Here is a 27,374-nt window from a genome sequence, read left to right as displayed (position 1 = left end):
ACTATTCTCACCTAGATGACCTTGTTTCATTTATTCTTTGTTCATGTGTTATGTTTATGGTGGTTTAAGCTTGTGAAAGTGCCAAACTGACAGTCCCAGAGTCCAAAGACCTTTATTTATACTAGGGTGACCAGACAGCAAGAGTGGAAAATCGGGATGGGGGAGGGGGATAATAGGAACCTATATAAGAAAAAGACCCAAAAATCGGGACATCTGGTCACCCTAATTTATACCCAGAAGAGTTATAGCACAGGTAGGGAACACACACCTTACCAAGGTGCCTCAGCCATAAGTAATCATTTCCAAGTGAGAGCGTGGTTCAGTTTCCATGCCCTTGCAGTTCTTGATTTTGCTGCTCAGGATGCTAATTATGATGGTGACTTGGACTCAAATGAAAGCACTCACTTATATAGCACAGGCAAAAACAACCATCAACTTGTAATACCTTCTTGGTCACTACCAGCCTAAACCAAACCTATACCAGTTACCTAGATGCTTCCTATCTCAAACCCTGGAACCAGAAAGTGCTTCTGGCTCTTACTTTTTCCGTTACCCCTTGGCCATTGTTCCCTTTGTTGTGAGCTCTGCTAAGCTTGCCTCCATCACAACTTAACTGACACCAAGAGGGATGAGTATCCTTCCATACAAGCACAACCTATTTAAGAAAGGCCAAAACACAAAAAAGTCTCAGCTGAAGTACTAGTTCAGTGCATAAGCCATTTCTCCAGTTAAATATTCAAGACAACAACAGATTTGATTTTTTTTTAAACATTTCTCTACATTCTGTACAGGGCTGAGCACTGAGGTGACTGGTGAATCAAAAATTAGTATCACTGAACAGATTAGACACACAAAAAATGAACTACAGAGTGAGATTTCACTATTAAAAAGATTTCTACACTCTTTGTTCAAACAAGAACAAAACTGATTTCCTCTTTCACTCTTTGCTTGTCCGTATTTACAGGGTGTCAAATGTTGAAAAATAATTAATTGCTGAAAACATGGCCACATGCTTTTTAGTTTTACTGTCCCAAATATTCATAAAAACTGGACACAGTATGTTTAACCAGGGAGCCGTACCACTGTCTCTGAGCTCCGCAAAGAAGCTGGAGGCATTGAAGAATATGGAGAGACGGGAAGAGGGAGAAACTCTTTAGCCAAATCAGTTCTAAAACCAGTCTTACACTCACCCCTCCCTGGAGATCAGGGGTCTCAAACTCCCAGCCCGTGGGCCATCTGCGGCCCAAGAACCTCCCCAATGTGGCCTGCAGGGCTCCAGCAGTTTTGGGGCCAGGTCTTCTCCCTTGGCCCCACCTGCCGCCCCCGGGTGCTCCCCCCACCCTACACATCCCCCAGGCGATTTACAATGGCCCAGGACTCCGCTCACCACTGGCAGCACAGGCGAGCTGAGCGGCATCTGCCTGCTCACTCCATGTGTCCGCCGGCCCTTCTCTGCGGCCCCGGGGCAGGGCTGTGCCTCCCCACATTGCCCCCGCCCCAAGCGCCGCTGCGGCCAACGGGAAGCTGTGGGGGCAGTGCGTGGGGGCAGCAGTGCGCCAGAGACCCCCCCGGCCTGCCCCGCCTTGCCTGGGAGCCCCAGGTAAGTGCCGCACCCCTGACTCCCTCCCAGAGCCTGCACCTCCAGCCCCTCCCCACATACCCCCTCCTGCCCCCAAACTCCCTCCCAGAGCCTGCACTCTCTCCCCCCTCCTAGAGCCTGCAACCCCACCCCCTCCTCCTGCACCCCCACCCCTGGCCCCAGCCCAGAGCCTGCACCCAGCACCCAAACTCCATCCCAGAGCCTGCACCCCAACCTCCTACCCCAGACCGCCTCCCCCACCTAAACTCCATCCCAGAGCCTTAGGCAGGTGGGGGTAGAGTTTTGGGGGCGGAGTTCTGGGCGGCATGAGTGACATTATTGGCCCGCTGGGAGGATTTGAGGACTGGCACCGGCCCTAAGGTAAACTGAGTTTGAGACCCCTGCTTTAGATCCTCACATCTAGGCCATGTCTAGATCTTGCCACCTCTTCCTGTGTAATACCTCTAAGATCTGACTTCTCTTCTCCCTCAAAACAGCTACATTTTTCATCCACTTCTCATCTACTGCAACCCTCTCTCCAGCTTTGACCTGTCCCATCTCACCTCACTTATATCCATTCAAAACTGTTGCGAAAATCATTTCCCCGGATTGTTGCTTTGACCACATTACCCCTCTCTTTGCATCCCCTCGTAGGCTCTCCCATCCCTGCTGCATAAACACAAATTACTAGTCTTTGCTTTTAAGGTCCTACACGGCTGATCACTGCCCTATCTCTTACATGCTACTGAGATGTCGAATCTGCTCCACCAGTGATGCCAGTCTTCATCACCCATTTGTTTAAGTTTTGAACACACCTGAGAGCTCCCCATAAACACTCACCAAGATCACTTCATCCTACTTCAAATCCCTCCTTAAAACCTTCCCTGGCCATTTCCTTTGCCAAAACGATAATGGTTAGACAGCTGATGTACTGTTACCTCTGTTTATCAGAGTGATCTGTATTGTCTCACTGTTTTCCCCCATCTGTTTGTTGCATCCTTGATTTAGTCGTATGTGGAACACATGATTTGGTTCAAGAGATAACGATCGCTAAATCACTGGGTAATGGTCACCATAATATAATTAAATTTAACATCCTTGTACGGGGTGCAGGAAGTAAGGGTTCTGGGGGTACAGTAGCTTGAAGTGGTTTCCATCATATACAAGTGTTGTTCAATGGCTTTCAGCATCCCCACTATAAAAACTGCTCCAATGCCACTGTCCTTGTAGGGCAAAAAAAAAAAAAAAACCCAAAAATCCCACTACAGTAACATTTAACTTAAAAAAGGGGACTACACAAAAATTAGGACGCTTGTTGGACATAAATTAAAGGAAGCTGTCACATGGTTTAAATGCCTGCAAGCAGCATGGGTGCTATTTACAAACACTATATTAGAGACTCAGATTCAATGCATACCCCAAATCAAAAAAGACAATAAGAGGACCAAAAGAAAGTCACCATGATTCAAAGCAGAGTAATGGAGGCTATCAGAGGCAAAAAGGCATCCTTTAAAATTTGGAAGTCAAATCCTAGTGAGGGCAATAGGAAGGTGCTCAAACTGGCAGGCGAAGTGTAAGAGTACCAAAAGGCAGGCCAAGAAAGCATTGGAGAAGCAATTTGAAAAAGATGCAAAAACTAACAGTAAGAATTTAAGTACATCAGAAGCAGGAAGCCTCATGAACAGTCACTGGTGCCTCTAGATAACCAAAGTGTTAATGGAGAACTCAAGGAAAACAAGGCCACTGCAGAGAAGCTAAATGAATTCTTTGCATCAATCTTTGCTGCAGAGGATGTAGTGGAGATACCCACATCAGAGCATCCAACTAAGTGGGTATTCACCCACAAAAGCTCATGCTCCAATACACTTGTTAGTCTATAAGGTGCCACAGAACTCTTTGTCGCTTTTACAGATCCAGACTAACACGGCTACCCCTCTGATTTTTGCCACATCAGAGCGATCCTTCTTGGCAATAGATCTGAAGAACTGCCCCACACTGATGTGTCAGTAGAAGAAATTTTAAAACAAACTGATAAATTAAACAGTAATAAGTCACCAGGACCAGATGGTATTCACCCAAGAGTTCTGAAGGAACTCACATATGAAATTGCAGAACTACTAACTGTAGTACATAACTTATCACTGAAGAAAGCCTCTATACCAGATGCCAGGAAGGTAGATAATGTAACACCAATTTTTAAAAAGTGCTCCAGAGGCAATCCTGCCAATTACAGGCTAGGGAGTCTAACTTCAGTTCCAGGCAAATTGGTTGAAACTACAGCAACAGGGGCGGCTCCAGAGCCCAGCACGCCAAGCGTGTGCTTGGGGCGGCACGCCGCGGGGGGCGCTCTGCCGGTCGCGGAGAGGGCGGCTGGCGGCTCCAGTGGACCTCCCGCAGACGTACCTGCGGAGGGTCCGCTGGTCCCGCGGCTCCTGCAGGAAGTCCACCGGAGCCGCGGGACCAGCGGACCCTCCGCAGGCACGTCTGCGGGAGGTCCACCAGAGCCGCGGGACCGGCAGAGCGCCCCCCGCGGCGTGCTGCCATGCTTGGGGTGGCAAAATGGCTAGAGCTGCCCCTGTACAGCAAAGAACAGAATTATTACACACACAAATAAACATGATTTGTTAGGGAAGAGTCAACACAGCTTTTGTAAAGGGAAGATATGCCTCACCAATGTAATATATTTCTTTGAGAGAATCAACAAGCGTGTGGACAAGGGTGATCCAGTGGATGTCGTGTACTTGAATTTTCAGAAAGCCTTTGATAAGGTCCTTCACCTAAAAGCTCTTAAAGGAAACTAACCAGTCATGGGATAAGAGGGAAGATTCTTTCATGGATCAGTAACTGGTTAAAAGCTAGGAAACAAAGGGTAGGAATAATGGTCAGTTTTCACAATGGAGAGAAGCAAACAACGGGGTCCCTCAATGATCTGTACTGGGATCTGTGCTGGTCAACATAATCATTAATGGTCTGGAAAAGGGAATAAACAGTTATGTGGCAAAGTTCACAGACGACATAAAATTATTCAAGATAGTTAAGTCATGGGTGGCGGGTGAGCCCCATTTGGGAGGGGGGGGTTAACCCGCTGGCCATGCCTCTTCCACCGGAGGCCCCATACCTCCGCACACCGGAGCCCCAACCCCCCCCATAACAGGAGGAGTCCTGAGGCCCCCCTCCCCGCAACCAGAAGAGCTGGGGATAGCCCACCCCAACCACCATCCAAGGCCAGCCCCAGTGCTGGGCCAGGCCGTTCGCAGCCCCAGGCCGAGCTGCCTCCCGCCCGAGTGCCAGGCAGAGGCAGTGACCTCTCTCCCTGTCTAAGCTGGCGGCCCCAGTTCCTGCTGCTTCCTCGCAGCATCCCGCCTCACTCCCCCGCTCCTGAGGAGAAGTAACGCGGCGAGCAGCAGGGATCTGGAGTGCACGTAGGTAGGTGGCGCAGTGGGGGGGTGGCCTCAGGGAAAGGGCAGGGGCACCACGGTCCACATGTCCCTCAGGGGGGTGGTTGCACCAGGGAAGGCAAAGCCTTCCTTGGTCTATTATACCCACTGCCCAAGAGTTAAGTCCAAAGCAGACTGTGAAGAGCTACAGGAGGATTTCACAAAACTGGGTGAGTGGGCAACAAAGTGGTAGATGAAACTCAACAGTGATAAGTGAAAAGTAATGCACATTGGAAAAAAAAATCTCAACTACACATAAATAAAGATGGATTCTAAATTACCTGTTACCACTTAAGAAAGATCTTGGAGTCACTGTGGATTGTTCTCTGAAAATTTCTGCTCAATGAGCAGCAATTGTCAAAAAAGGCTAGGATCTAATAGGAAATGGATAGAAAAGATGACAGAAAATATCATAATGCCATTTCATAAATCCATGGTGAGTCCACATCTTGAATACTGTGTCCAGTTCCGTTTGCCCCATCTCAAAAAGAATATAGTGTAACTGAAAAAGTTTCAGAGAAGGGCAACAAAGATGATGAAGGGTATGGAGTGGCTTCCACATAAGAAAGACTAAAAAGATTAGGGTTGTTCAGCTTAGAAAAGAGATGACTAGGAGGCGATATTATAGGAAGTCTATAAAATGAATGATGGGGGCGAGGGAGTGAATAGAGAAGTGTTATTCACTCCTTTCCCACAATGCAAAAACCAACATCACCTGATAAAATTAACAGGCAGCAGATTTAATACAAACAAGGAGGAAGTAGTTTTTCCACACAATGCACAATTAACCTGTGGAAATCATTGCCATGGAATGTTGTGACGGCCAAAAGTATAACTAGGTTCAAAAAAGAAATAGGAGGATAAGTCCATCAATGGCCAATAGCCAAGATGGTCAGGGATGCAACCCCATGCGTGGGCAACCCTAAACCTCTGACTTCCTGAGGCGGGGAGGGGATGATGAGGAAGACAACTGCCCCGCTCTGTAAACTCTCCCTGAAACTTTGGTACTTGCCACAGCTGGAGACAGAATACTGGCCTAGATGGACCATTGGTATGACCCAGTATGGCAACTCTTATACACCAGTTGTTTGAATTCACACTTTTATTGTACAGGGTAGGGACTGTCTCTTTGTTCTGTGTTAGTACGGTACATACCACACTGAGGCCGGATCCATGATGGGGATCCCCCAGGTCCAAATTCTTGAATGCATCATTTTGATATATACAGAGTTCGAAAGCTTTAAAACCAACCAGATTCAAATACTTTGATGATGGGGGGAGGCTATATAAATATCTACATAAAAATACAGAATGTATTGTGTTGAAAAAGACTACCCACCATATAAATACCTTTTGTATGAACTTCTCCCCAATGTTACGTAACTAGTTTTTTTTTTTTAAACAAATAACTTTTCTTCTTTTCGTGTTCTTATATAATAATTAGCTTTAGCTGCCATCATGATGTTAGTATAACTGACTTGACTACTCAAAATGGCCATTTGGAAGGAGATTGGTGAATGCTTACCAGCTCTTGTATGTGAAGCAGTCACTTCTAGTAGCACTGCATATGAGGCAATGCAAGGCAAGAGCAGCATAAATGCTGGAAATACAATATCCTGGAGTCTGCCAGGTGTCAGTTGCAACATGATCCCAGAGTAGCAACTTCTTCAGATAACCAGGCAGAGGCAGAAGTTATCTATAATTACTTCTAATTCTGGGGCAGCCACAGTACATTTTGCATGTAATCAGCATTCACTTTTATGAATTGGGGTCTCTTTATCAGTTAAGTTACAAACAGGTAAAAATATATAAACATGAGAAATATAAAACAAATGTCCTTTCCACTATGTGATCAATGTATTTGCTGAACTGTACCTGTAATTTCTGAGATACAGATTCACATTCTGTCATTAGCTGGGGTATAATTTCACCCTGCTTTCGAAGATCCTCCAATTCCTATAAATAAAAAAAAGGGGGAAAATTATAACAAACTTCAGTCTAAAAAAAAAATAATTTGAAGCTGTGAAATTACTTTGCACAAGTATATTGTATGCCACACAACACTGGGATTTAAAATAACTGAAAATAATGTTTTGGCTTTATGTTAATTTAATAAATTAAATATAATAATATTCATTTTTGCACCACATTTAATCATTTATTGACTACATAGTTTCTACACCTGAGCATAATCTTATCTCCAGCTAGTTATATTTATGAATTCTCACTACACAGACACACATTCAATGAGACAGAGATCTAAAACGCAATAATGCTAAAAGAGACCTAGCAGACAGCAAATTAGATATGAGTGTGCAATGATATATGGCAGTAAAAAAGATCACTGGAATTTTGAGCTGTATATGTAAAAACATCACAGAGCACAGAGATAACAGGCCTGAGCATATACATCTAGAGCTCTGAGCAACACCACCTGGGATGCTGTATTCAACTCTGAGCGCAACAGTACCAGAATAATATGGACAAACAGAAGGGAGTTAGAAATGAGCAACAAGACAAGTAGGTGGCTGGAGAGATGGATTTAAGAGAAAAGTTAAACAGAGTTTGTTGCTCTGCTTACAGCAAAGGCAGTGGTGACGTGGGGAACAGATTTGAAGAAGGTAAATACCAAGGGCCAAATCATCCCCCCTCCCTCATTTAAAGCTGCAGAAACAGACTTTCTGGGTGAAAACATCCACAAGGATCTGCTCCTGGAGACTTTCCTTAGAGTCCAGGAGGAGGCAGGCTGCAATCTGTGGAGCAGGCTACAGGATCTGCCTCCAAACATGTATTTTATTTCCTCAGATATTCTAAAAAGATTAATAAAGATAAAATGTGTCCAGCCTTGGCGGTCCTCAGTCTAAGCTGATACAGGATAGCCAAGCCATATCACACATCACAAGTAGAGTTGGGGGATGTGTGACATCTTCCTTTCCAGGTACTGGTGATCTCACAGCAGAATAAGAGCATATAGGAATACGTACCCTATGCTCTACCATAAAATTGTGCAACAAAAAACATTTCCTCAATATCTCCAGATTCTGTTCCTCCAGGTACAATACCATTTCTCACATTTCAGTTCCCACCCAACTTTTAAAAGAATCTGGTCTATTCCAGAGTGGTTTTTTATTTCCTTCCAAAATTTTTGCCAAAAATACCACCCCACCCAGAAACTGAGCTTTCTTCATGAGTGATTCTATTATTCAGGACATCTCCAATATTTTGTGTGTTCTTCTCCAACTCTGTGACCATTACTTTACAGCATTAATGTAAAGGGTCCAATTGCTTGTTAGCATAGACTGTTTCTGTCCACCACGTTGAAATCAATTAAAAGCCGTTTCTAATGCAAAAAAGCTGTTAACTGTGACACAGAGGCTCTACTATATGGTGTCAGCAAGTCTGGTCAGGCCTGACAATCACTACACCTCCCACAGCGGGGTCATGATATTGATTTAAAAGGTGAGATGTAATAGATTGTTTGAAATCTAACAGCACAACGGTTATTAAAGTCACCGTGAAAGCTCTGTAACAACTCTGTAGATGAAATTATGTATACTCTTGGATATTATGTCCTGGAAACTGTAAACAAAGATGACAAAACAGGTTTTTTTTTAATATAAAGGACAATGAAAATATGGCAGCAGATTCCCCGTCAGGAAAGAGGACTCTGACCTGGCAGCGAGTGGCTAGCCCTGCTGCAGCTTTGTAAGGGTGGAGGAGTGACCCTATGAGCATCCCAGGGCCAAAGGACAAGGATTTGTGTTGGTATCAGGTGATGAGTTTCAGTTGGCCTGACCAATTCAGTGCTCCCCAACTATGGTTATAATTTGTATCTAAAATATGTCAAGTAACATGTCATTGGAAAACTAATAACTCACTGATCATTAATATACTTGTGTGATGGATGTGTGCAGTGTGTATTAAGAGTTATGGATATATGTTGGAATGATTACAAAAATATGTTTAAGCCAGGCATGTCAAGGGAGTTGGTAAACAAGTCTGTCCTAGACAAAGGAACGTTTGCTTCTCTGACCAGCCCCATCACCAGACAAACACAATGAAGGTCCAATTTACATATTAGGTAAACAAAGCTATCAAGGTAACAAATAGGGGTGGAGACAGTATGGCATCTACACCCAGCCCCAGGAAAGCTTGGTCCAGGATTTATTTTTCAAAGAATACGCTGCAAAGATGTACTGGTTTATAAAGACAAGGGATCTGAACCTCACATGATAACCAACCGAATCAACTGATTGTAAACAATGTCACTGTACTATAAAAGTTTATTAAGTGAGTTATTTTATAAAAGCCTAAGATTCTCTGGTGATTAATATCATCGTAAAATGTATGTATTAACACTATATAAGGAATTATGGCTACTTATTGATATTAGGCTTTACAGTATGTCCAAATGAAGGGAGAAACAGGTCTTTCCCAGACAGGAGGCAACATAGCAGCTATTTACCTGTCTCCTATGTAAATTAAGCATGGTGGAATCAAAACAATGGAAGTCTTATACACATGCCAGGGAGTAACAAGCCCCACAGCATGAGGTCATCCTGCCTCTTTAAACACGATTGTTGAACTTTGGAAGTTATAAGCAAAGACAGAAGCCATCTTTAGCATCCATCACTAGGTGGACACAAGGGAACAGAACTCTTGCGAGCTGAGAACGATGGGTCCTTCTACCAAAGACGGGTTGAAGTCTCTGGGAACTGAATATGAGTGAGAAACCTGCTTAGGCAAAGATCTTTCACCAAGAGAGACAAGGGAAGCCAACTTCTTGTACTTCTGTAAAACGTCCTCACTGAAGGAAAGTCAGCCTTGGCTGAAAAGAAGGAAGACTGGTGACAGAAATGATATTGAACAAAGCCTGTACTTTGCTAGTTTAAGTTTTCAGAGTTTTAGGTGCATATTTTCACTTTTTTTTATTTGCTTGTGATCCTTTCCAAATTTATCCCTTTTACTTGGCATCAGTTAAACTTGTTAATAAATGCACTTTATTTTTTACCATAAATTAACTCAGTGCTGTGTTTGAAAGAAAGGTGAATTTACCACAGTTAATTTAATAAGCTGTAATGTGCTTTTGTCTCTTTAAAGGAGAAATAAACCTTATTATTTCTCTGAGCTGTCCAGGAGAGGGCTAGATACTTCAAGGTGCACACAGTTTGGGGGAAATTCGGGACTATAAGTGTGATGGGGTCACCTTGTTGGTTGAAAGCAAGGCTGGTGGAAGCCAGAGGGGGCTGCGGGGTGGTAGACAGGTTGGAGTCAGAGCTGCTAACCAGGGATGTCTAGCACACAGACACTTAGGGTGTCACCTGCATACTTGTAGGTTGGCCATGAGCATCTGAGGCTGGAAGCTACAGCAGCAAAGCACTGTGAGGCATCCAAGGGTTACAGGGCAAGTAGTGACAACTCCTTACTGATCTGGATTACACCCCAGAACTCTGTGACAGTAACCGCCTGTGTTTATTTTGAGAAGTGAACCCCCATACATCTTTAAGCATTCTGATGCCCTTGTATAGGTCTGTGGCTTATATTTCTTTTTCCCAAAGCCTCTGTGCCTCTTTCCATCCTTTCATTTCTCTCTCCTCCCTTTACTGTTCCTCAAATGGACAGAATTTCAGAGGTCTTCTTTCATGGCTGCATTTGTGAGCAGGCTCCACACTGGTTTGCCTTGCAAAGCCAAGAGCTGCTTATTTACAGTGGTTTAGAGCTAATCAGAAATCCACTAACATAAGAAACAGTCTGAAATCAGGCTGGGGGTGCAGTTCCTTCTCAAAAACAAATGGTAGCTAGGTCTGTAATATTCATGAGTCAATCCGTTTTCTGGCTGATTTGGTGTCTGGAGAATGTGAACCTGAAGGAAAATGCTATCACAAAGTAGGGGTTATTACATATGCTATTAGAGCAGAAAGGTTGGGAAAAAAGCATGACCTTTTCCTTTGAAACTTGGTGCTGAAAACTGCATTATATTTTTAACTGTGCATCAAAATCCATCTCCCTAACCTATCTCCTTGTACCATCTTAAAGCTCCTTAATAGCACTGCTCTTTAGGAGCACCAGCTGAGAAGTTATAATGGCACTAGGCAAGCTTCACTACACCTGCTGTCTGCATTTGCTCTTGAGTCGACACAGAACATTTGGTTTCTACGGGGGGGGGGGGGAGGAGGGAAGAGAACCTCAAAGATTCCATTATTTCCCGCCCCCTAGTCAGGGGCTGTAAGTTTCCAACATTTTTCGCCTTAGCAAAATGAATACCCTCTAAGCTAAAATGAGAGATTTAGGAATTGTGAATGAATGTCAGTAACATCCTCTAATCTTAATCTCCATCTTGGATTTAATTCTTAAAATCAGAAGGTGTGGGTGGCAAAATAGTAAAATATAAGATTCCACTGAAAGAGAGCGCCTCACCTGTCTTAACAAAGATACTACATTCTCTTGTAAGGGATGTCTTTTTACTGACAAGCACCTGAAAGTCAACAGCTCCCCTCCTCCCATACAGTAAAGCGGGGACTGAGAGCAGTGATTCTGAGATTCTATTTTCAACTCACTTGCTGTGTGACTTTAGGCAAGGCAATGAACCTCTCCAGCTCATTTCATCCGAGGATACTCCTACTTACCTGTCTCAGCAGGTGTTTAACCAATTAATGGTTTTAAGAGGCACTGAGATCCTCAGAAGCGTAAAGTATCATTTTTGTTAACAACAACTGTCAAACTCAAATGCCAAATCAGATTAAAAATTCAGAACCTACAGTGTTGTAAACAAGTGATTAGGGGACACGACTGGAGATCTAAAGAGTCTTACAGCAGCTAGAAAGAGCAGTAACTTTAAATGCTGGGCTCCCTTTGACTGTGGTGACACACTGTATGTGTTGCTTTGTGTAGTGAAAAACAGATAGGACCACTCTGACTTTAAAGAATTTGTGCCATTTCTAAGTTTTTTTTACTTACTAGTTCTTTGTCTTGAAGTTCTGATTCCAGTTCCTGGAGGCGCCTGTTCAGCTGTGCATTTCTTTCCTTCTCTTTATTTATTTCATTGCATTGTTCTTCCAGCTCTTCAATCTTTAAAAAAAAGATCATAGCAAACTCCAACTCTCTGCAAATCTAGGAGCAGATCCTCAGCTGGTGTAAACCGTTCCAGCTCCACTGGAATCAATGGAGGTACCACAATTCACATCAGCTGAGGATCTCCCCCGCCCAGAGCACACCAGTTAGTACAACAGATCAAAGTTACCACTGTTATATTTAAAATTAAGAAAAACAAAGTAACCCATTTACACACACACTAGGCAGACTCACAGGATGCATTTATTGTATCTTAGATAGTGCCTTATGTAATCACATGGGACTGTGCAAAGCACTGGAATGTCATAATAAGTCGTGAGGAGCAATGGATGGGATATATTTCCACTTCCATTTTTATGCAAGTATGAGCCAATAATCTATGGGGTTTTTTAAAAATATGGTCTGAGGAAGTAAGCTCTCTGGAGTTCCCAACATCATCTCCTCAAGGCCTGTCTATTATTCCAGCAGGAATAAGAGGGCTGGATACAGCATTAAAACTTAGCCAGACGGATTAGTACAGTGTGACAGATGATGCTTTGTTCTCTCAGACAGAGAATGAGCTTGCTGATTCTACACTTCTTCTAGCCACCTTTGGACTCAGACCTTGTGTGCTGCGCTGCTCCTAAGTCACCAGGCTCTCTCATTAATGTATTTTTAATTCTCAGTGTTGGGTTACTCTGGGACTGTACTTGGCATCATTTTAAGGCAGACCAATGTGCAAAACTGCCTAACCCAATTAACACAGGAGAAAGAATTTCCCAGCACCCCATACTGGTGCAGCACCAATGCCTATTGAGAAACCTACTTGAGAGAAGAAACAAAGAAGAATCTCTCTCTCTGCAGGAAGATCAATGACACTGTATGCAGACAGTGGGGCTATATGAACCACAGAAAGCATCTGACTGTTGGGCTATAGGTACCTTAACCACTGTGCCAGAATAAGGAAGCATTTTGTGAACCTGCTCATTTTTGACTACACTTAGAGAGAAGTGGCACATTTGCACCTGGTCATGTCAATGAAAGCAACTTTCCTATGCAACAGTACACAAAAGCAAAAACATTGAGTAAATAATTTATGTTGCATGCTATTCTATTTAACTGTAATCTACTATTTCGATCAGCTATTTCTCCCTTATACATAAAAGAAACCTTCACTGCTAGCCTTAACAATGAACTATTAACTCTTTGCTCTAGGAACCAGATTTATCTAACAACCTAATATTACTTTGATGCTAACAATTAGTGCCAGGCAATCTTGACACCCAGCATGGGTTAAGTGGTAGTCTAAATACAGAAAGCTTGTTGTGAAGCACTGATTTACTCTAGTGGAATTATCTCCACATTCTGACAGTGACCTCCCCAAACTGCACACAGATATAAAATCTCCATCTTGCAAAACAGAGTGAATTCCAATAGGCATTTTAGTGCCCTGACAGACAGGTAAGTCAGGTTACATCTGTCTATCAGTGGCACTCCCACAAGCTATAGCATTCTTCACCTGGAGCTAAATGGCATGCAAAAAGGAATGAAAGTCATACCTACCCCTGAAAACAATAGAAAATTTAAAAAATCACTTGCAACCTGCTCTATACATTGAATGCCCCAGAGATCTGTATAAGTGAAAGGCAAAAACAGCAGCAATAACAGGCCCCAGCTTTTTGGAAAGTAGCTTAAGATCAATAGGCTGAAATTATCACTACAAGCAGTATTCACGGAAACTGAATTCCACTGTATTCAGCAGACTTGTACCAGTGCGTGGGCCAATTACAAGCTTTTGATAGATAGCACCATATTATTTTAGTGACAGTACAAGCTACTATTCTAAGCCAGGGTTTTTAAAAATCTAAATTTACATCTCCCAAGTGTTCTCTCTTGTGGTTCACATTCGATCCCTGTACTACAGTGCTGTGAAATTACATGCTCGGTAAGGAAGGGAAAAAGGCTTTTGGCAACGATCTCCAACAGGCTTATGGAGTTGAAATACGCGGCTTTGAAGCTGGTGGGCCTGATTCTCAGCCTGGCTCCTCCTCCTCCCTTTTTGTGCTTACAGTATTGTGGGTACAACTCATGTCTTCACTTAGCTGTCTGATTTTGAGATTTAATTGGGATTATTGGGTTAAATCAGCCACCTTACCACAATGAGTGAGCTCAAGGCATCAATATACTATAGCTAAATAACTTATGAGAAGAGTACACTATGGCAATCATCTTCATTGGAGTTCTCTTTCCTCGCATCCTACCCAACAGCACGGACAGACAGTATTATAGCTCCACCAACCAGTGAGCATGGAATCTTGGGTGATATGCAAATCCCAGCCCACCTACTGGCTCCCAGTTCTTTGCCTCCTGCATGCTGGAAGCAAGGAGAAGTAGCCATCTCAGTCTCCTCTACTCCATTCTTCCTCTCTTTCTGCTTTCTAGCACAAGAAAATACAATGAAGCAGCAGAGAAGCCAGGATAGACAGAGAAGAACAACACACAAGTACAAAAGAGATGCCATTGCTGTCTCTGTTCTGCCTAGGCTGAGAGAAGAGGAGCATCGGAAAAGGTTTAGAAAGAACCATATTAAGGATTTTTAAAGCTTAATAATATTACAATAAATATACATTATTTCAAAATGATAATTCAACAAGAGTTTGGGTCTGGATTTTATAACTGGTGGGAATCTGAACTGTGTTTTTTGCTTCTGACCCTTGGTACTGCTGCTGACTGCCCTCCTCTGCTTTGTTCAGTGCTTGGCTGCAGAGTCCTCAGTAGCTTTTGGTTAGTATTTGGACAACCTAGTACTGCTGGTGATGTTTGTAAATATCATACAGCATGGGCTGTCTGTGAGGACATTGGCTTGGGGCAAGGAGAAATAGGAGAGGAGTCCCCAAGCCAGGGTTCTCTGGCATTTCAAATGGTGCTCTGGGGTTCATTTTATTCTACTTAACCCACTCACGTTACCTTGTTCCTGAGTTGATCATTCTCTTCCTTGCATTCTGAAAACTGTTTTTTCCAGTGCTCTACACTGGCAGCAGATTCTTGGAGTGCAGAGGTCAGCCTGGCATTGCTCTCCCTCAGAGTCTGCAGTTCTGTTTCCCATTTCTTTACATTGGAAGAACTGAAAACAACAGACTAGAGTTAGATTCACTAATGCTTTAGTTCCATTTAGCGCTCTGTGAGAACACCTGATTGCAACAATGGGTGGCAAGCTGAATTAGATACAGTATCCTAGCAGAATGACCACTGCACATTGACCCTCTGTCAGAGAATATCGGACCTGCTCAAGTGTATACGATCACTTATCTCTAATGAACAGTCCACAGACAATACAAGTCCTAAAGCTACTACATCTAGCATAATAGATGCTCTATTAATTCAAGTAGGAGGAGCTTGTGCTTTTGGAATCAAAAAGTACTATTGTCAGTGCCAGATGTGAGGTTTAGTTTAGATGTGTGGTGTTTGCAGTCATGGATTTTTACACCATTCTTTACTTCCTGTCCTAAGCTGTACTGAATTGTAGCTGTGAATTGTTAAACAGTGGCTGCATTTCAGGTGGTACCTACGCATAGAGTACATATCAGTTTATAAAGCATGTTTTGATCATCCAGGATGAAAGATAATACTATAGTATTTTATATAGTAGGCCAAGAAATATAGATATACTCTGTAGGTAAAATACTTTCACTTCTTTTGTTTGATTTTAAATATCTATAAAATATTACTGTTGAAGAACTAAACGACCCCGGACCTTCCAAGCTCCTGAAGTAAAGGGTGAGTGATGTGCCTTTTAAAGAGCTGAGGGACAATGGGTGGAGGAAACTGAAAGCTCCTAGTATCTCAGTTACTAGCCTGTAGAAGTGACTACAGCCACTAGGAATAAAAAAATTATCCCATTAAAAATTAAAAGGAGGGTTGAAGTACTTCACCTATCAGGAATGGTCTCGATAATACTTAGTCCTGCCATGAGTGCAGGGGACTGGACTAGATGACCTCTCAAGGTCCCTTCCAGTTCTATGATTCTATGATTCATACACACTGTATGCAACCTTGAATAGAACCAATCCTTTTCAACTTATTCATAAATGATCTGGAGAAAGGGGTAAACAGCAAGGTGGCAAACTTTACAGATGATACTAAACTACTCAAGATAATTAAGACCAAAGCAGACTGTGAAGAACTTCAAAAAGATCTCACAAAACTTAAGTGATTGGGCAACAAAGTAGCAAATGAAATTTAATGTGGATAAATGTTAAGTAATGCACATTGGAAACAATAACCCCAACTACACATATAATATGATTGGGGGCTAATTTAGTTACAACTAATCAGGAACGAGATCTTGGAGTCATCGTGGATAGTTCACGTCCACGCAGTGTGCAGCAGCAGTCAAAAAAGCGAACAGGATGTTAGGAATCATTAAAAAAGGGATAGAGAATAAGATGGAGAATATCTTATTGCCCTTATATAAATCCATGGTACGCCCACATCTTGAATACTGCGTAAAGATGTGGTCTCCTCATCTCAAAAAAGATATACTGGCATTAGAAAAAGTTCAGAGAAGGACAACTAAAATGATTAGGGGTTTGGAACAGCTCCCATAGGAGGAGAGATTAAAGAGGCTAGGACTTTTCAGCTTGGAAAAGAGGAGACTAAGGGGGGATATGACAGATATATAAAATCATGAGTGGTGTGGAGAAAGTGAATAAGGAAAAGTTATTTACTTGTTCCCATAATATAAGAACTAGGGGTCACCAAATGAAATTAATGGGCAGCAGGTTTAAAACAAATAAAAGGAAGTTCTTCTTCACACAGTGCACAGTCAACCTGTTGAACTCCTTGCCAGAGGCAGTTGTGAAGGCTAGGACTATAACAGGGTTTAAAAGAGAACTAGATAAATTCATGGAGGTTAAGTACATTAATGGCTATTAGCAAGGATGGGTAAGGAATGGTGTCCTTAGCCTCTGTTTGGCAGAGGGTGGAGATGGATGGCAGGAGAGAGATCACTTGATCATTACCTGTTAGGTTCACTCCCTCTGGGGCTCCTGGCATTGGCCACTGTCAGACAGGATACTAGGCTCAATGGACCTTTGATCTGACCCAGTATGGCCATTCTTATGTTCTTATATAACCTTTGAATCGTTATTGCAGAGATCAGCAACCTTCAGCACGCAGCGCAACAGGATAATCCACTGGCGGGCCGCGAGACATTTTGTTTAAGTTGACCGTCTGCAAGCATGGCCCACTGCAGCTCCCAGTGGCCGTGGTTTGCCGTTCCCGGCCAATGGGAGCTGCGGGAAGTGGCGGCCAGCACACCAATGGGAGCTGCGGGGGGCCATGCCTGCGGACGGTCAACATAAACAAAATGTCTTGCGGTCCGCCAGCAGATTACCCTGATGGGCCGCGTGCCAAAGATTACTGATCCCTGGCTTAATGTATCATATGGCTTATATTGCTTTTTTTTTTTTTTTTAATTTTTTTTTTAAAAGCAACTTGTGAACCTGATTTTTTTTTCCTTTTCACTCATGGGCATATTCGTATGCTAGAGATAGATGTGGCAAATAAGTTCCAAGAAGAGAATTACGGCATATTAATGTCACTGCTTAGAGCATTCCAACTTTTTATTTTACTATGGCTACAAATTACAGTGATTTGCCTTTTCAAATAATTTATTAAATCAAATGGTACAAAATGTGATTTCAAGGCACATAGGGCACATTTTTAAAGTGGTGCACAAAGTTTTTTTTAGAAAGCTACGTAAAGTTAAATTTTTTTCATTCATTTTTTATGATGAACTGATCTCTTTTGTGCTTTTACATACCCTCACCTGTTTTCACAGATAAAGTACACCCACTGAAACTAAAAGAAGAGAAAATTGGCTTCACACAATATCAGCAGTAATTGCTCCCCTATGGCCTAAATGTTATCGGCATTCTTAAATGTTATCTGCATCGCCACGTTGATGGTTGGCAATGTGATCTGGTATCACTAGCACAGAAGAGTTTACCTCATCATGCACCAAATCAGAAAGAAACAAAGTGTTAAATCTCCCAATTTGACAAAAGAAGTACCTACTAAAGTCAGCTCATTCAATCATCTAATATGTGGTTTTAAATTGATGCAATAACATCTGAATAATTTCTGCTAATACTATTAGCCTAGATATTATAAGCTATGACTATTTAATATTCAGTGGTCTAAATTGTATAAGCAAACCTTTGATGATTTATTAATGTAAAAGAAAAAATTTATACATTTTAAACCTTTAAAGAGGAGACATTTTAGCAGTACATCAGAACTCCTCCTAATCTGTCAGCAATTTAAAGTTCACATGTGAAAAAAAGCTTTTTTTTTTTTTTTTTAGGAACACAAGTAAATTAGAAATGAATGAAGAGGTTTGAGAGCCACATGCATTCACTCTGGTACGTGTATGCCCCTGTGATGAGCCACCTGCCCCACACTGGGCTCTAAAGGGTTAATAAAGCCCTAGGGAGGCTGCGCAAGAGGCAGCCAATCAGAGAAAGGCTGAAGGGAGCAGCCAAGCAGGGCCAAGCAGGACCATATAAAAAGGGAGCTATAGGGCAGAAAAGGGCAGTTCTCTGCTGGGAGCCCAGGGAAGAAGGACTGTGTCTCTGTAGGGCTGAGAGACCTGCCAGTACCGTGGACAGAGCAGTGCTTCTAGCAGGGACCAGAGGAGCAAGAAACATCTTCTGGTTGGTTGCTGGGGTTTTTAGGCTGAGGCCCTGAGGAAAGGGCAAAGAGGATGCTGGGGCCACAAGGAAGTGGCCAGACAAGTCACTGTAGTAGTCACTAAGGGAAGTGGCTGAATAGCAGACTGCAGGTCCCCGGTGGGCTGTGTCGCTGAAGAGGACACCACAGTCCTTGGAGAGATGTAGGTCCTAGAGCAGGAGTGACGCTGGTGAGGCACCACCCAAAGAGGGCACACTAACATACAGACCTAATTCCCATGACAGCCAGCAGGAAGTGCCAGAGTGGTGAGTGAACCCTGTTACAACCCCTTATTGCTATAGGAATAAGACACGACTGTATGTGCTATGCTTAAATAGGACATCGATTATTTTTATTTCCGTTTACAATAACGTGGGTAATAGGCAGGCAACACCACAGATCCCACTACCACTTTTTTTTTATCATCTTCCAATTTTTTTATACAAGTTGTTACTGTATCTACCTTGGTATTTGCCTTTTAACAAGTATAGTAATTATTAGGTCAGATAGCTGTTTCCTTATTGAGCCATCCCTGGATATGTATATGTAACCTCTCCCGAAGAGTTACTGCACAGGCATTCAGTGCAATTTAGATATTACAAGAGATTCACCTTTGGGCTAGAGCAATTTTCAGTTTGTCATTCTCACTTTTCAGATGTGCATCAGCAGAGTCACCATGAGATGCCTTCTCATCATCTGTTCCATTTATGCTGGATGCCCGAGTAAAAGATGGTGTTTCACGTCCAGATTCCTGCAGCACAATCCACAGATTAGTGATAACATAAAATCGTGGAAATGTAGGGCTAGAAGGGACCTTGAGCGTTTATCAAGTCTAGGCCCCTGTGCTGAGGCAGGACCACATAAACACAGACCATCCCTCACAGGTGTTTGTTCTTAAAAATCTGCAACGAGGGGGATTCCACAATCTCCTTGGAAGTCTATTCCAGACCTTAACTACCCTTATAGTTAGAAAGTTTGTCCTAGTAACTAACCTAAGTCTCCCTCGCTATAGAGTATGCCCATTACTTCTTGTCTTGCCTTTAGTGGACATGGAGAACAATTGATCTCTGAGTCTATCCTCTTTATAACAGCTCTTCACATATCTGAAGACTCATCATACCCCTCTTCAATCTTCTTTTTCAAGAGTAAGCATGCTCAGTGTGACCCAGAAACCTCTTGGTGCCAACTGGCAGAGTGTACAAGGATGTTTATAGAGTTTTACCAGGATCCCCTGTGGCAGATGTATGTATATTAAATTTACCAGAAGGTGGCATGTGAGGTATATACCAAGAACCAAGAGCCCACGGGTTGTCATAATAATTGTGAAATGTATGTGTGCATAATATTTAAGGAATTATGTATCGGTACAGAAAATTTTCATCGTAAGGTATGTGAGTTAAAGCATGTCACCAGAAGGTGATAAACAAGTTTCTGTCATGTAGGAGGGGAAAAACATGCTTATCTCTCTCTGGCTGCTCATGTGTCTATTCTGTATTGTCCGCTTTGCAGTGGAGGCCTATTTGCATTACTGAGCCTGATGCTAAGCAGAAGATTGCAGATTCAACAAGAGAGGAAAGCTGCAGGAAAAAACAAAAAAAAGCATGAGGATATCCCATTTACAAGTAAAGACAATGGATGTTTGGGGCATAACTGGGGGTACTGAGGTACATTCCGGATCCTTCACGAAGAAGACAAAACTGTCAGCATGTTCTGCCTTGTGAAAGGAGGATCATGGCCAACCTGGCTGGAAAATACTGCAAAGACTTTGGATGAGCTAAATTTAATTAGACAGAACAGTATCTTGGTAGTTAAGTCTAGGATTTAAAATGCACGTTATGATTTTATTTTACATGCAACTATTTGTTTCCAATATTTTACTTGCTACTTCTCAAATCTCCATACTTCGTTAAGTAAATTCTTACTAGTTTTCACTATAAACATTATTTAAGTGCTGTGTGTCAAATCAAGTGGTGACCTGAAGGGAAGCTAGTAAGCTGGTGTGGACTACTTCGTTGGGAGCAGAAAATCTGTGAATAGTAGACCAGCATCTGGTCACTCTAGGGGGACTCTCGGAGAGCTATAGGATTAGAGTGTGCCTAACCAGAAGAGAGAGAGCAGGGCCTGTGTTGCCCGTGGCCCCTGGAGTTGGAGAGCTGACCCCAGCAGGCACGGACAAGCCTGCCTCACGCTAAGGGCAGGTAGTAATGAGGAGCTTTGCAATCTTGGGAACCCCCGGGGAAATGTGACTCAGTTTTTAAAAAGCTTTTCCTCATATATCAGGCTCTCTAATCCATTTATTATTTTTGTTGCTCTCCTCTGGACTCTCTCCAATTTATCCACATCCTTCCTGAAGTGCGGTGCCCAGAACAGCACACCACACTCAAGCTGTGGCCTCACCAGTGTCGAGTAGAGTGGGACAATTACCTCCCAGGTCTTACAAATGATACTCCTGTTAATGTACCCTAGAATATTAGCCTTTTTTGCAACTGCATCACAGTTTTGACACATTCAATTTGTGACCTACTGTAACCCCCAGAATCCTTTTTAGCCGCACTACCACCTAGTCAGTTATTCCCCATTTTGAAGTTGTACATTTAATTTTTCCTTCCCAACTGTAGTCGTTGGCACTTCTCTTTACTGAATTTCATCTTGTTGATTTTATACACATTCTTCAATTTGTCAAGGTCATTTTCAATTCTAGACCCGTCCTCCAAAGTGCTTGCAACCCCTCTAGGCTTGATGTCATCTGCAAATTTTAGAAGCATACTCTCCACTCCATTATCCAAGTAACTAATGAAAATTCTGAATAGTATCAGACCCAGTGGGAACCCACTAGAAATGCCCTCCCAGTTTGACAGAAAACTTCTGATAACTACCTCTGAGTACGGTCTTTCAACCAGCTGTGCACCTTACACTAATTTTATCTAGACCACATTTCCCTAGTTTGCTTATGAGAATGTCAAAAGCCTTAAAAAATAAAGATAAACAACATCTACTTCTTCCCCCTATCTACTAGGCCAGTAACCCTGTCAAAGAAGGAAATTAGGTGGTTTGGCATGATTAGTTCTTGAAAAATCCATGCTGGCTATTCCTTATAACTCTATTATCCCTCTGGGTACTTACAAACTGATTGTTTCATAATTGGTTTCAGTATCTTTCCAGGTATCGAAGTTAGGATGACCGGTGTATAATTGTCCCCCACACAGCATCTTTGTTTCCCTTTTTAAACATATGCCTACTTCCCTACCACTCAAAAAAACTCAGTCACTGAAAGCATTTACTTTTGTGACATAACATCCTAGGTATGTGACACGAAATGCAATGGCAGATTGCCTGGCATGGCCTATTTGAGGTAATGCTGTTGTCTGGGATGCCACTGTTTGTGACCCAGACAAAGAAGTAAAAAAGTTTCTCTTCTTGTCAATCAAAATGCAGTCCTATCTTTATCTTCACATTGACTTTATCGGTACAAGTAAATATAGGCATCATAAGAGGTCACATTATATACCATGTCATGTTATATATTTGCACTAAGCAAGAACATTTCTGATTCCCTTTAAGTAATGACAGATAGCTTCCTACCTGAGCCTAGTGATACCACCAGTGTGCACAAGTTGTCATTGGGACTGGTGAGTAGTGACCCTGACTTCTGTGCTATTTGTCACCTTGTCCCATGTCAAGTCAGTGAGACCAGGAAATAAAAACCAGTCTCTTACAGCTCTCACATGCATCACATCTTTATAGCATACTCGACTATACACATATTGTAACAGTAGAGGTAATATTTAAAGAAGAACATTTAAAACACAGAACAGTAATAACTATCACAATGAAGTGCCCTGGGGGCAAAAGGCGGTCTCTTTTCAAAGAGAAAAAATATAATGATTTACAAAATTGTAGTTTGCAAAATTTTCCAGAAGAATATTTTTAAATCAGTTTAAGCTACTGGAGCAAAGAAACACTACTGGAAGTTGTGAAGTACAAACTTTCCTACTCCCCAGAGACTGACATCACACACTTTTTAGCAGTCGTCAGTTAGCTTCCTTTGCTCTACATTAGACTCAATGGCCACGATTTTTTTTGTTTTTATTTTTTAAAAGCATCTAATGTCAGGCTTCTAAGTCTGGTTTAGGGACCTAAACAAGGGGATTGATTTTCAGAAGAAATGAACACTAAGCAGTTCTCTCTGATGTCATAAAGGCTCTTCTGATTGTGCAGTTGAAGTAATCACTAAATAGAAGTTATTCTAACTTTCCTCCAAAGCAACACTTATGCAAAACACAATGAATGAGTTCCCATTAAACAAGGATTAATTCTCAGCTAGCTGTAGACTTGCTGAAATTATAATGAATTATTGTAAGGGACTGTGACAAAGCTTGTGATAAAACTTGATTTCATCATATTCTAACAAAAACAATTAACAGTGGGTACCAGTGGCATCTTTCTAAACTAAACTGCCCCAGAGGAGGAGTACTTGTGGCATCTTAGAGACTAACAAATTTATTTGCACATAAGCTTTTGTGGGCTAAAGCTGGTGTCCAGTTTGCAAATTGACATACAGACCTAAGGTCGCAATTCTTCAACAAAAACACTTCAAAAACAGACTCCAATGAGAAACTGCAGAACTGGAATTAATTTGCAAACTGGACACCATTAAATTAGGCTTGAGTAAAGACTGGGAGCGGATGAGTCATTACACAAACTAAAAACTATTTCCCCATGCTAATTTTCCCCCTACTGTTACTCACACTTTCTTGTCAACTGTTTGAAATGGGCCATCTTGATTATCACTACAAAAGTTTTTTTTCTCCTGCTGATAACAGTCCACCTTAATTGATTATTCTCATTATAGTTGGTATGGCAACACCCATTTTTTTCATGTTCTCTGTGTATATACATCTTCCTACTGTATTTTCCACTGCATGCATCCGATGAAGTGGGTTTTAGCCCACGAAAGCTTACGCTCAAATAAATTTGTTAGTCTCTAAGGTGTCACAAGTACTCCTTGTTCTTTTTGCTGATACAGACTAACACAGCTACCACTCTGAAACCTGTCCCAGACAGGTGTACTCCATGGACATACATTAAAAACTCCCTTTCCACCAGTCACCACGAGTAAGGGATGGTAAAGCCTTAGCTGTAGACAAACTATAGTCACCCAACATCTATGAATCACTTGGATAATGAAATACATGAGAACTCAAACTACGTTAGCTACATGATATCGTACAAACTGATCTCTAACACAGTCCCAACCACACACAAAAATGGGTTGGGCAACTGGCCCAAGCAAGTGTTACAAAAGATTCCATTTATTTATTGCTGAAATACTACAGTGAGGCAAGGTCCTCAGTGACCACCACAATGAAGAACTATCAGAGAATATATAGATGACCTTGTTATTTTAAAAAATTATTATAACTCAGTAACTTCCTGAAAAGACTATTATATTTAAATGAGAAAGAGAAGGAGAGAGAGCACACATGAAAAAGAAGTCCTCCAGCAATGTTAAAGACCAGTAGTTAACAATGATATTTAACAATCTTCTTTGCTGACACTTCAAACTAGCTGCCAGAAGCAGGTATATTCCACTGTTGAATCTAGTCTCAAATCATTTTTCCTCCATGTGCGTGTGTATATAACATTACAGAAAAGTGACTTACTTGGGAATGATTGCTTGAGGTCTCAATTTTCTCTTGAGATCTGTCTCTTGCTAGTTTGGCAGCTTCTTTTACATCCTGGAATTTCTCTGCAAACTGCCGAATGCATGAAGGATATTTATTAAAATAATTTAGGACACATTAATTGTTCAGAATAGTATCTTTATATGGTTTCTTTGTAGTCCACAAAACCCCATGACCATACAATCGCTTATGGGAATTTTTAAATTTTAGATATGAAACATTAAGTGTGTGCTTGATTTGAATTAGAAACAGATTCCCTTAGAAGGGATGGCAGTCACTGTTTTCAAAGCAGGGCAATATCTCCATAGTTTCTTTAGAAATTACTAATAAAAGTCTGTGGGGAAAAGTGAACGTGTTTTTTTTTAAATGTTCATCATCTATTAAAGTTTGAGGATAAAAGATGTAGGTTTAGATTAAGGGTTATCAAATGTCTTTTGTTCTGAAGGGAAAGGCAATTGAAGGAAAGAATATAAATGAGCTTGAGACACATTTGGGGGATTGAGGACAGGGTGTCATAAAGGAACAGGAAGGTGAAATTAAGGTAACTCCTGCGAATGTGGGAGCAAATGGCCTCTCTTAAAAGTCTCATTATCTTATGGCTGATAAAAATAAAGATATTAGACAATGTTTGAAGATATAAAAGCTTTGGATGTTTCTGTTCACATAACATCTTAATTCACATCCCCAGGGAAAAATGAAGTAAAGGTTCTATAGTTAAATCTAAAGATGGGATTTTCAAAACCAAGTTCCAGTAGGCTTTGTTCTTCTGAATTACCTTGGTGCTTTTGAAAGGCCCATCCTAAAGCCTTATAAATCAAAGGCCTCATTCTGCTCTTTTGGTCTTATATGCAAACCCCAATCATTAACACAACCATTTAATTTTGTGGGTCCTGCCCCAAAAAACAGTTGCAAGAGGTGGGGAAGGGAGGCATTTAAATAAAAAGTATTCAGTATGAGGGAGGGTGTCTGTAACACTTTGACTGTGTCTTTCACTTCTACCAAAGGCAGTTCAAACTTGCATGAATTTATTGTGGAGAAATTTCTAATATTGGAAAGAGAAGACAACATGAAACTTGCTCAACGGTCAGCCATATTTCCTTCCAGACAGGTATATTCCCCTCCCTAAATAGCATCCAAGATGTAGAAGCCACATTTTATTACTTCAGTGTAGCTCATTCTCCCTCCTTCCAATATTGATTTCTTTAAAATCATCTGAATAGATCAATTTATTAAGCACCTCTCCACTGAAACAACTGGGCATGGCAGAGCGATGGTTGAGAATATATATAATGAAAAACAACTATAAATAACTAAAAACACAACAAACATTCAAATGTGATAAAAACTACACTTACACTAAAATCCAGGAACAGAAGGGAAACTATATGCGAGAAAGGGACAAGGGAAGTGTTAGCAGGGGGGAAAAGGGTTGTCACAATAAAAATATATCTTGAAAAGAAAGATGTTTAAAGGAGGGGAGGGATGGACTGAGAGGGATTATAAAGAGGGAATACCAAAGGGAAAAAACTCAGTCATCTGTGAAGTACAATGGTGAAATCCCTAAAAAGCGTTGTCAAAACAAAAAGTACCCCTCAGGAAGAAGGTTAAAAGAGGCACAAATATGGCTGCAGACTACACCCCTGATAAAACCACATGATTCAACTCTTCAAAATTATATCAAGTCTATCCAAAGGCATTACAATGGTTAACATTCAGCACTTTTATCACACATTCCATCCCAAGATCTCAAAGTTCTTGCACACATTCATGAATTCAGTCACACGACAACTCTATCAGGTGGGTAAATACTGTCACCACAAATTTACAAGGATGGTAGCTGAAGCAGAGAGAGAGATGACTTGTTCAAGACCACACAGGGATTTGATATATGCTTCAGCAGCTGACACATTTACTGTGGGGTTCTTACACCTTTCTCTGGTAGTGTCCATTGTCAGAGACAAGATACTGGACTATCCTGAACAACATTACATTACATATACACATTCTTTTATTTATATATATATATATATATATATATATATATATATATATATATATGTATATGTGTGTGTATATATACATACATACACACACATATACACACACACACACACACACACAAACAAACATGGAGATTGCTGCTAGAACATTGGAAAATCATTAGTTTTATCAATTACCATAATTCAGCTCTTACGCAAGCCTAGAAAAAAAAAACTGCATCGGTAGTTAACACATGATATAAAACACACACACACACACACACACACACACACACACACACACACACAGAGTGAGTGGAAATTACCATTAAACATATGTCATCGTAGGATTCCATTGGATGGGCACGCATGTGCTTAAAGCCAAGGGGAATTTCAGATATAATATAGAAAGAGTTGTGAATATGATCTGTGAAGGTACATATGAAAACACTGAACTACAGAGTCCAGCCACCTTCAGGTGGAGTTGCATATGAAAAGAGTTTACTATTTGAGGGAACATACAGGTAGTATATATGTGATTCAACTATATCTGTAGACCTATAACACTCACTGAATTCAACTGCACTATGTTTTGTCCTTGAGTCATGAAACCCTGGCTTTTCTAGGTATTTTCTAGGTAAAATACATTTTATGTTGCAACTGTTGTTAGACCAAAACATCTATAAGAAGATTATTTCTAGCACACTGTGTCAAAAATAAGCTCCAGACTTGGGTATTTTTAAGTCAGCATACAGTTTATATTGTTGTACTGAGTCGCTCTCTTACAATAAATCTGTATCAAAATTCCTCTGAGTCTAAGTGCACTAGAAAAAAAGATGAAAAACTGGAAAAAAGTAATCTTTCAAAATTGATTTCTGAAACTATCCTCATAATGGACAGAGATGACCGCTCT

General features: G+C 41.4%; 1 protein-coding gene across 4 annotated transcripts in view; it reads right to left on the bottom strand.

The window, feature by feature from the left end:
• The window catches only part of HOMER2 (homer scaffold protein 2), a 115,545-nt gene that overhangs the window by 5,165 nt on the left and 83,006 nt on the right, over nt 1-27,374 (bottom strand). For all 4 annotated transcript variants that reach the window (XM_044981120.1, XM_044981119.1, XM_044981122.1 and 1 more), the window contains 5 exons: nt 24,462-24,554; nt 19,410-19,549; nt 15,034-15,190; nt 11,974-12,084; nt 6,892-6,972 (listed from right to left, as the gene is read on the bottom strand). In XM_044981120.1, coding sequence (XP_044837055.1) covers nt 6,892-6,972; nt 11,974-12,084; nt 15,034-15,190; nt 19,410-19,549; nt 24,462-24,554 — 582 coding nt within the window. The remainder of the gene's footprint in view (nt 1-6,891; nt 6,973-11,973; nt 12,085-15,033; nt 15,191-19,409; nt 19,550-24,461; nt 24,555-27,374) is intronic.

This window comes from Mauremys mutica, chromosome 11 (genome assembly GCF_020497125.1).
Source record: "Mauremys mutica isolate MM-2020 ecotype Southern chromosome 11, ASM2049712v1, whole genome shotgun sequence".
In the NCBI taxonomy this organism is placed as follows: Eukaryota; Metazoa; Chordata; order Testudines; family Geoemydidae; genus Mauremys; species Mauremys mutica.
This window is presented reverse-complemented; position numbering and strand designations above follow the sequence as displayed.